The sequence below is a fragment of the Thalia democratica genome, chromosome 1 (genome assembly GCF_965202585.1).
Source record: "Thalia democratica chromosome 1, ktThaDemo2.hap1.1, whole genome shotgun sequence".
Taxonomy (NCBI): domain Eukaryota; kingdom Metazoa; phylum Chordata; class Thaliacea; order Salpida; family Salpidae; genus Thalia; species Thalia democratica.
In genome coordinates this window covers 73,741,515-73,754,927 of record NC_139165.1, presented here as the reverse complement: position 1 = coordinate 73,754,927, position 13,413 = coordinate 73,741,515, and the positions used below count along the sequence as shown (strand labels likewise).

The 13,413-nt window shown below is 27.0% G+C and overlaps 1 protein-coding gene across 1 annotated transcript; it reads left to right on the top strand.

Annotated features, from left to right (window-relative positions):
• The first annotated feature begins 7,545 nt into the window (after window positions 1-7,545).
• LOC145839094 (major facilitator superfamily domain-containing protein 6-like) lies at window positions 7,546-13,167 on the top strand. The gene is made up of 8 exons (XM_082946707.1): window positions 7,546-7,666; window positions 8,051-8,287; window positions 9,533-9,946; window positions 10,256-10,419; window positions 10,529-10,777; window positions 11,581-11,761; window positions 12,446-12,636; window positions 12,986-13,167. Exons 1-8 carry the CDS (start codon window positions 7,579-7,581, stop codon window positions 13,013-13,015), a joined length of 1,554 nt encoding a protein of 517 aa, XP_082802833.1. The 5' UTR covers window positions 7,546-7,578; the 3' UTR covers window positions 13,016-13,167.
• Window positions 13,168-13,413: the final 246 nt, after the last annotated feature.

The following is a 13,413-nucleotide window of genomic DNA, read 5'->3' as shown; positions in this document are numbered from 1 at the left end:
AAAAAAATTCTAAGAAAGCACTTAAAAATAAATAAAATTAACTTTTTTGAACAAAATATTGAAGTTGGATTAATTAATTCTCAATCTAGATTTAGAAAAAATTTTCCCTGATATGTTTTAAAAATTTTAAAATTTTTCTGAAATTTTTAGATAAAACCAAAGCTGCCTTGAGTTTCCCTGACTTGGAAAAAAAATCAAAATTTGTTGATTTTCCCTGAGATTTTCTATAACTTGAAAATTCCTTGAGTTTCTTTGAATTCTCTGAGTTCCCTGAGTGTGTGGCATTCCTCAATACAACAGTAAACTTCTGAACACCTTATCAAATAATACTTTTAACTTAATTTAAAAAAAAGTTTTAGTTTTAATAAGTTAGTATTTTTAATAAATAGTTTTTCATGCAAAAAAAGCTCTTAAAATGTTTGTTTTAATGACCTGATGTAAAAATAAAAATTGGGTTACTGAGTCGTACACCAAGGATACAGTTTAACTTCTTTTCCAGGAGTAGGATTGTTTATAAATTTTTCTAAAATAAAAGTTGAGTTTAGGCTAAATTTTTTTAACTATTTGGTTTTATTTGCTTTGTAGTTTTGAATATTTATAAAAACATTAAATAAAAAAAAAAAAAAGTTAAGATTTTTTTACTATTAATTTATTCTAATTAATTTTATACAACTACATTTTACACCATTGGAGTTCTTTTACAATTTTTTTGGTCATATATATTAATCAATTGGTACAAATAAAACTTCTTTCTTTTTTCCTTTTTTTTTGTAGAACTTCTACATTTATTACTTTTTTTACATACAATATTCAAGTAAGATTTGTTGTAAGTAGAACGTTTTTAAACTTATTTGAAAATAGTACAAGTTTTTTTTTATCATATGAAGTAAGAGCAATAATCATTTGGAGATAAAAGCAATAAACTTGTTATATAGATATAACAGCATGCTAAAGCTTTTCCATAACAACAAATCCTAACCACGGCAAGAGCTAGAGAGACCTTAATTGTTAAAGTCTGAATAAAAACACAAAAACTGACTTTTTCTTAAACTAAAATTAACATGCCAACAAATTTGAATAGAGACTTTTTAATAAGTAAAAATAAAAAACAGGTAACATTTAAAAATAAGTTTTTTGCTCTAACAAGAGATAAAATTGATAAGAGTTTTAAAATCAAAAGTAGCACATAAATTAATATCAAACGTTTAAATTTTTCATATGCTTCTTTTTGAATTTAGTATGTTATTTATTAACTTTTTGAATTTTTTGTATATTTTTAGTAAAATAATAAGAATTTTGCTTAAAATTTTAAGCTTAAACTTTTTTTAAGCATATACTATTTATTAACCATACACTACAAAGTTTAAAAAAGAAAAAATCTTCTTTTTAGACTAACGATAAAATTATTTAGACCACGATAACATAAAGACAACTAAAAAATTTACGTTTTACTTTTACCATACAGAACAAGAAAAATTTTTTTTTTTTTTTTCCAATGAGAAAATTGATTAATTTCTAGGTTTGAAATAATAAAAATTTAGACCATAATAAATTTGTAACTTTACATAAAAACTAATCTAAAACATGTTTTACTAAAAAATGCTAGAAAATAAACAGAAATTTTATAGGTTTAGAAAAAAAGAGTTTTTTAACACTCTAAAAAATACTTTCAGTTCAATAGGTTATTTAGTAACTTTAGAAATTAAACTCTATCAAAGTCTTAAAGAAAAAAAAACGAAATACTAGTTATACTTAAAAAAAAATTCAAATAGTACTCGAAATAAACAACTTTGCTGTACAACATACTTATTATTTTTTGTTGTGCAGCTAAACTCAAAAACAGTAATCTATAACAAAAGTTCTTAGAGAGATTTAGATCTGTGCAGTTTAAACTGGAATGCAAAGTTCTGTGCACCCGGTAAAATCTAAACTCCCAAAAAAAAAGTTAAAACTTAAGTCTTGCATCAGAAATTTTTCGTGCATCAAAATCTCTTTCTTCCATTAGAAGCTTTATCTTTTATTAGAAAACTTTTCTTCAACAAAAGTTTTTTAGTGTATAAAACTTTTTACTAAATAGTTTTTAGTATATCAGGATATCTAAAATATCTAGTGTAAGTGTCAAATTTAATTTTCTTCACCTCTAAGTGAGTTTTGTGCATTTAAAAACTTTCTTAAAAGCGAAAATAAATATCGTGCACACCTCGAAGACGACTTTCCTAAAATATAAGCGGTAAAAGACTCAAATAGCTGGTAGATTGTGCGAAACAAAGCATAAGTAAGTTTATACATATACAACTACATATATTTTACGTTGTTTTGCACATCATTTTGTTTTAACATTCAATTAATGTCTACGACAATTTTCAGTAAGTTTTGAGTTTCTTACAAAACTAGTAGTTGTTCACATTAAAAAAAACTTTGAACACATGATCTGCAGTCTGCTCCCTTGGAGCAGGTTTTGTAATAAGAATAAAATTAATTAAACAATATAACAAAACGCGAAATCAATGAATTTATCATTTAAGTACGACAAGATAAAAAAAACTACATTTTTCTAAAAAAAAAAGCTAACTCTTATTTCTTTATTATATTTTTCATAAGCCAAGAAAACTTTTTTGATACATATTCGCTCTTTTGCTAACTATAGATCACTATTTGTGGTGGTCATTATTTAGCTTTTTAAATATTGTTTAAGCTGTTTAGGTCGCAATCCTTTTATTAAGTTTTTGCTTTAAACCTTGGTCGGCAGTTTTAAAAGTATGAAGGAGGCATCGTAGGTGAAATGTTAATTATTCTTTGTTTCATTAATCTTTGTTCACATTTTACAGTTTACACATTTTGCTTCATTCAACAGCAGAATACAGGCACGTAAATTAGAATTTATATTGATAGCAAATTTATGTTGATAGCTAGCTTTGGGTTATTAGAAGCAAAAATGCTTGAAGCTTTAATAGCGCGTTAATAAATTTTAGTGTTGATTGGTGTTTTTGATGCAATGACGTAGCCACGGTATAAATATTTATAAACATTGTAAGCATATACACTAACGATGGATACTGTACTTTTATTGAAAAGAAAACCCACATTCCAATTTTAAAACCAGATGGAACTTTTTCAAACTGTAAAAATGTTTTCTTCACATAACTACTTAAACAAAGTTTCCTACGTTTATTTAAAAAATAGATTACAGCAGGGTTGCCTAAAAGAGTTTTCATAATCTCCCACTTGACAGAAATTTTAAAATAATCGCCCCTTTACTAGTTAATAATCCAAATGTTTTTTTTGCTCTCTTACTCTTACTAGTTAGCTACCTGAAAGCTAAAACCGCTTCAAAGGAAACGATATTTTTCATATTCGAAAACCCTCAATTAAAAAATTATTGTAGCAGAATAAAGCAAATTATAATTCATTTATAAAGCTCTGACAACTAAGTTCCTGTCTCCAGCAGAACTTAATATCATTTTATAATCCAGAGGCTCAGTTAACTTAATTTAATTCGATTAAAACTAACTAAAATGTTTTAAACTTGAACTTGTTGTAAATTAACATATGAATTAGCTTTAGTGGTTATATTACGATTATTTTATCACAACTTAAATAAAGAACATTTATTTTTATAATGTAGAAGAAAAAAATAAATTGATAATTCAAAGGCTGCTTACCCCTGGTATTATTCTTTCTTTTGCAATATTTGTGTTATTACGTCATAATTTGTACCTGTTGTCATAGCACGGACGTTTCAACATTAAAGTAATTGATTGTTTTTGCTTGCAAGGTTTTTTTTTGCCAAACAACTTACCTCAATGCATCATCTAAGAAAAGCAAAATATATCCAGTTTACTTTTCTAAATTAATTCCAAATAATGCAAAGCAGTCTTTTGAAAGTATTAAACAAATAATAACACAGAATGTCTAAGTTTGTAGCGAATTTTTAACAGTTTATCGTACCTGTGCTAATTTTTTGAATTTTATAATAAAATTAAATTATCTTAGTTAAATCTTTAACTGAAAAAGTGTAAATGCAATATAGATTTTTTTTCAGTTTACAAGGTTCTGTAACGTTTAACAATAAAATTTTATTTTAATATATATGCTAACAATATAATATTATTATAACTATAAAAAGTATGTATTTTTTATTCTAAATTATAGTACGTTAACGTGCTAAGTACAATTTAAACAGTACACTTTATTTAAGCAAATGAGAAGTTTGCACAGCTTCAACCATAAAATTACAATAAACTGTTGCAAGTAGGAATTAAAGTTTTGTTTATTTAGATTTTTACAAAATAAATTGCAACGTGATCGATAAGGCAAAGTTTGGTTTTTTACTTCAAAGTATTTGCTCCTCTCCTCGTGCTCTGTGCTGTTGATAAATCAAAATAAATATTAGAACATTAGCAAAAACAGTAGCATTTGAAAAAAATTCTTCAACAAACGATCTTAAAAAGATATGTATTACGGATATATAAAAATTGTATTTTACTATATGACAAGTTTTAAACAATCAAAAATTTAAAAAAAAAAAAAAAAGAACACCACAATTTTTTTTTCAACTTTCAAGCCGTGTAGTGGAGAAATTGAAAAGTATAAGTGTAAAAATTATATTGATTTGTTTTAACAAAAATACGAGTAGTGTTTTTAATGTGATTAAGTCTGATATATATATTTTTTTTATGAGTAAACAATTCAGGTAACAATTGTAAAACTATTCGAAAAATGATCAAAAATATTTGTTAGCAACTACTTAACATTTATTATTAACAGTTATAATAATTATTTAACATTTCAGTTTTAATAATACAAACTACCATATTTCAATGTATTGCTCAGTTTTTTATTTTAAACTTATTTTTTTTAAGTGAGCAGCTATGAATTGTTTTAAATGTTGTTAATTTTAAGTAAGTTGTTTTATATACAACATTTAGTTTTTTTTAATATAGTAGACTTTAATAATAATCAAACTATTTTAAAACTGTTTTTGTATATAAACTTTTCGTTACAAGGTTATAAACTTTAATTTTTTTATTAAAACACCTTACTAAGTTAAAAAAAAAATTAAGTATAGCTACGAATTGTGTTTTACTTTTGCTGTTAGCAGTTTGTTAAATATTTCTCAAAGGTTAGTTTATTATCAAAAAGTCATACATAAAAAAAAAGATTTCAGTTTTTAAGAATATTTTTAGCACTTCTATTTTTTGCGGAAATGTATACATTTATTGCAAATAGATTAAGTAGTTGAGTACAACAGTCGTACAAGATTATTGAAAGTTTCATAAGATACATTTTATTCTATAGTTGTCTTGGTAAAAAGTTTGTTTTAATTTTTTTTGTTAATCTAACTTTTCAAAAGTTTCGTTAAAAAAAAATTATAGACCTTTTAGAAGCTTTATAAGGTATAAAATGTTGACCATAAGGATTATCTGCATTAAAAAAATCAAAACAAAATTTAAAAAAAGTTATAAGCTTAAAAGCCTAGACCTTTCTGTGCCATGAAATTAACTGGACGTTTGTTAACAGCAAGTTTTACAACTAAAGTTAGGTTGAGCAATTTTTTTTATTCGGCGAAGCAATATTACTCGAAAAATTAAATCGCGGGACGAACTTGTTTAAAAAGTCTTCGCGTACTGCGTTATTTTTCTAAAATATGTAGTAAAATATTTAAACTGTTAAAAATAAAACCTAAAAAAGTAATCATTTAATAAACATCAAAAACTGCATGCTATAGTCAAAACAGAAGCTATGTGTTTAAATAAACAAACTAAATACTAAATTAAAATTAACCTAAACAATTAAATACAAGTTCAAGCTCGAAGTTAAAATTAATGTTAATAAATATACAAATTTATAAAAGAGAGCTGTAAAAAGTACAATTTTTTGAAGGTGAACGTTAATTTTATTCATATCAAAATATCAAGAGGTACTTAAAAGCTTTGTTATTGACAAAAAGTTAAACTAAGTTGTATTCTTTTTTTATTAGTAAGAAAGTTTTAGAACACACTATTATTATTTTTTGTTGGTAAAAGTCTGAAAAAAAATTATTGATGTAATAAATTAAAGATCTAGAACAATCATAATTGATTTTTTATTTTTAACGGATACTTTTTTTACAATCTAGATTTATAAGCTATAAATGTATTCATCTACTCTAAAATAATTGTTTAGATGATTAATATTTCATATTAACTATGTAACAATACGTAGTATAATTTGCATTCTTTCGAGCTAAATGAATTATAAGTAAAAATCTAAGTTTAAAGAGTTTTTTAAAATAATTTGAATTTATACATGGTAGCTTCTTTTAAGCTAGCTGCTTGTTTTCTGTTATTAAAACTAAACTAAAAAATTTACTATTTCGAAATTTTTTTATACAAAACAACTTTTCACTATATTAAAGATTTTCTGTAATAATTAAGTTCTGTAATTTAAAGCAAGCATATATGAATACATTAATGTTTAAATTAAATTAACAAACTATGTTTTAAAAACTAACAAAAAAACTGATATTAATGAGCAAAATCCTCAAAAACACTTTTGATATACTATGATAGAAGTTTGTTAATTAATTAAGTTATAGGTTTGTATATTAATAAGAATATAAATATATGAAAAAATATAATATATACTTAAGGTTATTTGGTACGAAACATGAATTAATCTTATAGTCTTACCAAACAAGGTTAGAAACATTTATTTATAAAAACCGCCCATGTACAAATTATAAAATGTTTTATGTAGTTTTAAACAAGCTTCCTCAATTTTTTTTCTTAGTTGTAAAGGCATACAACTATACTAAAAAGTAGTCAATACATAATTAGCAATTAAAATAAGTTTAAGATATGCAATAAAGATCGTAAAACTGTTGCAAAATACTACGAAATTTATTTTTTTATTCAGATAATTTTACTTAATTTAATGTTATATAGTCAAATAACGAACAATTAAACATTTTTGTAACTATTTATTTAACAATGTTTATTGTTTATGTTTATTACCACGACAAAAGTTTTTAATTTATTTGAATTGTGGTTTGAACTTAATGCAGCTTAAAAATTTTGTAATTTTTGTAAATTTTGTAATACGTTAAAATAAAACAAACATGTTTAGCATATAACCGCATTTTACACGTTGTTTTTTTAATACTTTGAACTAAAATTTAAATGAGGTATTTCATTATACATCTAATAGCTGCCAAAACTAGTATAGTACTTTTATTGTTACCGAAGTAGCTTTTATAGTTTTAAATGCAGTGAAAAAATCAATATTTATCCTGATGAAGTTTTACTTTAAAGAAATAAAAAACAACTATTTTAAAAAATTCAAATAACAGATTTTAGAGTTTTTTATAAGTTTTATTTATTTTTTAACTTTACTATTAGAAATAACGACTACACTTTGAGGTAAATACTAGTTAACAATAATGTTACTTAACTTAAAAACAATTTTTACAAGGTAAAGAACTTTTTCAATTAGTTTAAATTGCATTGTTTTAATACTTTTTATTGTAAGCAAAAAATATTTAACTTTTACAATTATTTGATAGATTTATGTAAATAAATTAGATATCTATTAAATATTATGAGTTTTTCCTCTGGTACTGAAACTTTTTTCAAAGTTAACAAGCTTCTACTGCCAATCAAAGTTCTTTATTTTGCATTCGACGCAGGTACTTTGCTAAGTAAACAATTTATGCTATGGTTAAACTTCCTAAATAAAAAGTTTAAAACATACTTTTATATTGTTAAAGTAATAAATAAATAAACTTTTAATGTTTTATAGTTTAAAGACTGTTTTGTTTAGTTTATGTTACTAGTTTCCTAGTATGCTACTTTCATTTGCAGCACAAAGTTACAAACACCTTATCTTTAGAAATTTTATTTCACACAAAGTTTTATGTTGCAAATGGCTTTTAAACAAATACAAGTAAAAAAAAAACTTTATGAATTTATGTGCGTGGTTAACAAAATAGCAGAAAAACAAGTTCTTACATAAATAGTTTTTTTATTTTTATTAATTTGTATATTTTTAAACTTAGATGTCATTTTTGCAGGCTCCTTCGGCGTGCTGGCTTACAGACCGCTCTTCTACAAGCACCTCGGTCTCACCTCCTCACAGGCCGGCTTCATCCTCCTCCTCGAGTGCTTTTTCTCCTCTCTCCTCGTTCCCGCCATCGGCCTGATAACCGACAAGGTGTCGCGGCCCCGCGCGGTCCTCACTTGCGTCTTCCTTTTCGGCATGGTGACCGTTTCGGCGCAGTACTTCCTGCCTTACGCCGGTTCCGATGCGGGTAGGAATTATTTATGTGAGTTTTTCTCTGGTAAATGTCTGTTTCGGTTGATTTTTTGTCAAAGTATTTTATTTTTATTGCTTATATATTGCTAAAAGCTTAAGCTTAAATTTTAAAATTATTTACTTTTCGTATACCTTAAGACAAAAATTTATACGAATTAAAATAGCTATGGATAAAATACTTATAAAAATGGTAACGGTCACTTTTGCACGAGCGTTTCTTTTGCACGAGTGGACACTTTTGCACAGCGACTCTTTTGCACGAGCGTCAATATAGAACAAGGGGACAATTTTGCTCGGCATCACTTTTGCAAGCAGGGTTACTTTTGCACGAGTGAACAATTTTGCACGGCGACTCTTTTGCACGAGCGTCACTTTAGCACAAGGGGACACTTTTACCGGCGTCAGTTTTGCACAGAGGGTCATTTTTGCACGAGAGTGGAATAGATATATAAAATAAATAAGAAAAAAGTATAAAAAATAATTAATATAAAAAAACAAATAAAGTTACCGACCGAGGGTAAGGGTTAGTGGTAACAGTGATAGTAAAAATAAAGAATAGAAAGAAAGAATTACGAAATAAATTAAAATAAAAAACTAGTAAAAAATTAAATAAAATCAACTAATAAAATAACAAAAACAAAAAAAAAGTTACTAACCGAGGGTAAGGGTTAGGGGTAACAGTGATAAAAAAAATTATATACACCTAATAAAAAGTATTATTTCAAAAAAAATAGAATAATAAAAAGATTTAACAAATATAAATTTTAACAAAAAAGTTATAAAATAAAACTTTACCGACCGAGGGTAAGGGTTAGGGGTAATAATGATAGCAAAAAATAAAAAATAAATAAAAGTTAGAAAAAAAAAAATTAAAAATTTTAACTCGTGCATAAGTGTTTTCGTGCAAAAGTGTACCATCGTTCTAAAATGACGCTCGTGCAAAAGTGTCCCCTCGTGCTAAAGTGACGCTCGTCCAAAAGTGTCCTCTCGTGCAAAAGTGACGCCGTACAAAAGTGTCCTCGTGCAAAAGTATCACCTCGTGCAAAAGTGACGCCGTACAAAAGTGTCACCTCGTGCAAAAGTAACACCGTACAAAAGTGTTCCTACGTGCAAAAGTGTAACCCATCCTAGAATTTTCTTTTAATTTAAGCTCTAATCTTAAGCTTTAGTAAAAAAAATTCAAGTTAGTCTAGCTGTGTTTTTATGATTTTTATTATTTTTTGAATAAAGATTTGTTCAGGTTTTGACAGTCAGACAGAAAGCATTTCCGAAAACCTAACGTCCTCTCAACTAACCAACCAGTTCATTTCATGCTCGCTTCTCAACCAATCAGATTGCGCCACTGTTCCGCAAAACAACCGCTTCCTCTTCACTTTTGAAAACTCAACTCTCCAGCCTGTTACGTCACTCGGCACGTCATCGGTTTGCTGCCCTCTGGCGTGCAAGGTAACTTCCAACTACTCTTTCACCCTCGTCGCCGCCCTCTGCCTGGCAGTCCTGTCTTCGGTGGGCCACAGGGGCGGTAGCTCGCTCGTCAACGCGTCTGTTCTCGGTTACCTGGACGACGCGGGAAAAAAGGACAAGTTGGGGCGGCAAGTGATGTGGGCGGGGATCGGAGGGGCGGGCATGATTGCCGCCGTCGGTGTTTTGAAAGGTTTGAGGAATTTTCCACAATTGTTTAGCATACTTTTCTGCATAGCCAAAACTACATGCTTTTATTAGAACTGTTTCTTAATTTTTAATGTTTTAAAAACCTTTTCTAATACCAAAGAAAGTTTAGTTAACAATAACTTAATACGCAACTTTTTGTAACACGCCATGTGAATGTAGCTTATTTTAAGTTCTATTGTTTACTATTCTTTGCATAGTTTTTTAGACAAATTTTAGTTAAGGCTAAAGTTGTAAAATATAAGTGTTGTATTGCTGTATATCGAAAACAAATAAAAAAGGTTCTTTTCGACAGATTTTGTTGAAGATTTTGTAGGAGAACAGAACAAGTTGATGTTTGTTCCGATGTTTTTATGCAATATTTTTTTCTGGAGTGTTGCACTCATTGCTATCTTTAACATACCACTAAAAACTAAAAAGAAAGAAGACGAAAAAAAAATAAGACTAAAAGATATGACAGTAAGTAACTGTTTTGAAATGCCAAGCTCTCAATGAAAAATATCTATTTGGTTTATAACAAACTATATTTCACAAATTTTAACAAATTATTAAAGATATTTTTATACAGAAAATTCTGGCTAAACCAAGAGCTGTGGCCTTTTTCATAGTCCTTTGGACTTACGGTGTGGACCAGTCCATGCTAATAAATTTTTTGTTTTGGTTCGGGGAGGTCAAATTAAATGCAAGCGGGGCGGTGTTGGGAGTTTCCGCCTTGGTAGGAACAGTTTCAGCCCTTCCCGTTTTTATTTGGGTGGGAAAGATCATCAAAGTATTTGGAACGGAGCATATTCTTTCCTTCACGATGCTTTCTTTTGCTGTTAGTTTGTTATTCGCACAATTAAAGTCATCCTAAAGTTCATATACAACTTTTGTAAAAACCTTAAGTACTCTTATTGTTAATACAAAGCTTAAAAAGTATTTTTTAATAGTTTTAAGTTTTACGCTGAAAATTTTAAAAACGTGGATAAAGTGTTTACAACAGAAATAGCAATTAAAAGAAATAATAGTGTACTAAAATTTCTTCTTATTTTTTTTATGAAGGAAAAAGTGTATAAGAAAACTTTTTTTTAAAGTAACTCACTATATTCAAAGCTAGTCCTAACAAGCTTAAAAGCGACGCTTTATGAAAAAAAATAAACATTTTTAAGTAAGCATGTTATCTTACAATTAAGACTAAAACCAAAAAAAAAAGATAGATATTTTACTGACGATAGTTTTAAAATTACAAGTATTGAAAACAAAAATTTATAATACTATGTCAAACAAATCTAAATCAATTAAAAATATAAACTAGACAATTCAATCTATTTTTTGAACGTTATTAAGTCGCTTAGCACACTGTTTAAATTAAGTTTTCAAGGTATAATTTTACTTGTGCCTGGAACGAAATATGTTACAGAAAATTAGAACGTATCTATAACTCACAACAGTAATGTTTAATATTTAATAAAGAAAAACAAACTTAAACACTTGTTTTTAGTAAACATAAGCTAGATTGACTTAATGGGCTTATTTGAGTACCTTTTATAACTAAAAATATACAGCTAAAACTTAATTAGTACAGTGTATAAGTAAAATTTTTATTTTCGCTACATACCAAAGCTTAAATCTATTTTCCAGCTAAGGTTCTACTTGTACACCGTAATAACTGAGTCCTGGATGCTCATTCCCATAGAGTTGTTCAGAATGATCTCTTACGCCCTCGCGTGGACAACAATTTGCACCCACGCTTCAAACATCAGCGTCAAGGGTCTCGAGTCCACCACGATGGCCCTCGTCTACACAACTACTAATTTAATTGGTAACAGTTATTCAATGAATACTCAACAAATAGCATTTTTATATTATTTTAAAAGTAAAAAAAACAAAAACAACAGCTTTAATTTTTGTTTTAAACGAAATATTTTTTATTGATTACTTGACTTTTTTTTGTGTTGGCTGTTATTTTATAAAAGTAAAAAAAAGGTTACTACTTAACAAAGCTAAAAACAAATAGCCTTATAAACTTTACAGTAAAAGTATAGTATCTGCCGAAGCGTCGCATATGGTGGAGCATTGGACAGATGCTCAACCTAAAAAAACTAAAAATTTGAATATTACATTATAAAACTGTTACTTTTTTAAGTATATACATTTTCAAACAATTTGTTGTAATTGTGGTACTTTTATCTTACTAAATTAGTTTTAACAAATATAAAATTAAGGGGGTTTTTAAGGTTTATGTAAATTTCCCACACCTCCAATCAAAAACAACCACGCGTCACCACTGGTACCACCTTAGTTTTCCTTATAATTAAAATTCTACGACTGTGCAAAACTAAGTAATTTTGAAATCGATTTGGCCTTTATTCTAACTTCTTAATTTAAAACCAATTGTGTTCAATAACTATTTTGAGTGGCTTATAACTTAAAACAAAGTTTAAGCAGTTTTCAAGTTTTAATTTCTAACTTCTGAAAATTTTTTATTAACCTAAACAAATACCAGGAGCTGGAACGGGCTCCCTCATCGGAGGAAAATTGTTTGCAGAATTCGGTGGAAATTTTTTGTTTCATACAGCTGCTATCATGTCTTTAGTTTCAGGAATAAGTTATTTACTATTCACAATTGCAATTGATAAACTTTCGCCAAAAAAACTTGATCAGCAAAAAGCAATATCCGAAGAAAAAGACTGCGAAGTTAGTTTAAGTTATTTTTGTTGATTTCGAAGTTGTTAGTTTAATATTTAGACAAATTTATATCAGATTATTGAAACTTTAAAACTTTAAAACTTTGTAAGTGTTTGAGCTAACTAAATGTTAGTTTTACTAGACTTTCTTACACTTTACATAAACTTTAAATATATAATCTAGCAAAACGTTATTAACTGTTTATTTTAACATATGTATAAAAAAAAATTTTGTTTTTAAACTTACACCAAGAAAAACAGCAAGATATTAAGAGAAATATTAAACTTACTAGCATTAAATACTTATAAAGTTTAAGACTAAATATTATATTTCAACAAACTTTTTATACAATTTTTAGGAAGAAAACAAAAAATTAACAGCAGTTTAGTTGTGCTACTAGCATAAAAAAATGTATACAAGTAAGTTGCTTGTTTTTTCATTTTCATTCTGCAATTTTAGAGCCTTAAACATTATGATTTTACATTTTTGTTTATTAGATGTCTTATTGCCATCTTTTTTAAAACCTTTTCATCATTTGTAATCTCCATTTTAAGATTTTTAAAAGTGCTAGTTTCCAAAACTATTGTTAGTACTTTTAACTTTTGAAACAAAATATATGTTAACTACTGCCCTTTCTAACTTTAATTTGTTAATTTTAAAGTTGTCTTTAAATTTTAGTTGTCTCATTTTTTTTTTGGTCGTTCTTTTTATAAAAACGAAAAACTATAAGCTAGTTTTGTGCTAAGTATTAAAAGTTTCGATAAACAATGGTATATTTGTAGTGCA

Bases quoted from the DNA above. Each gene is read 5' to 3' on its own strand.
- LOC145839094 (XM_082946707.1), top strand. From the start codon at position 7,579: ATGAGTTTTTCCTCTGGTACTGAAACTTTTTTCAAAGTTAACAAGCTT. The intron at 7,667-8,050 runs GTACTTTGCTAA...TCATTTTTGCAG, and splicing joins TTATTTTGCATTCGACGCAG to GCTCCTTCGGCGTGCTGGCT. The intron at 12,637-12,985 runs GTTAGTTTAAGT...TACAATTTTTAG, and splicing joins CCGAAGAAAAAGACTGCGAA to GAAGAAAACAAAAAATTAAC.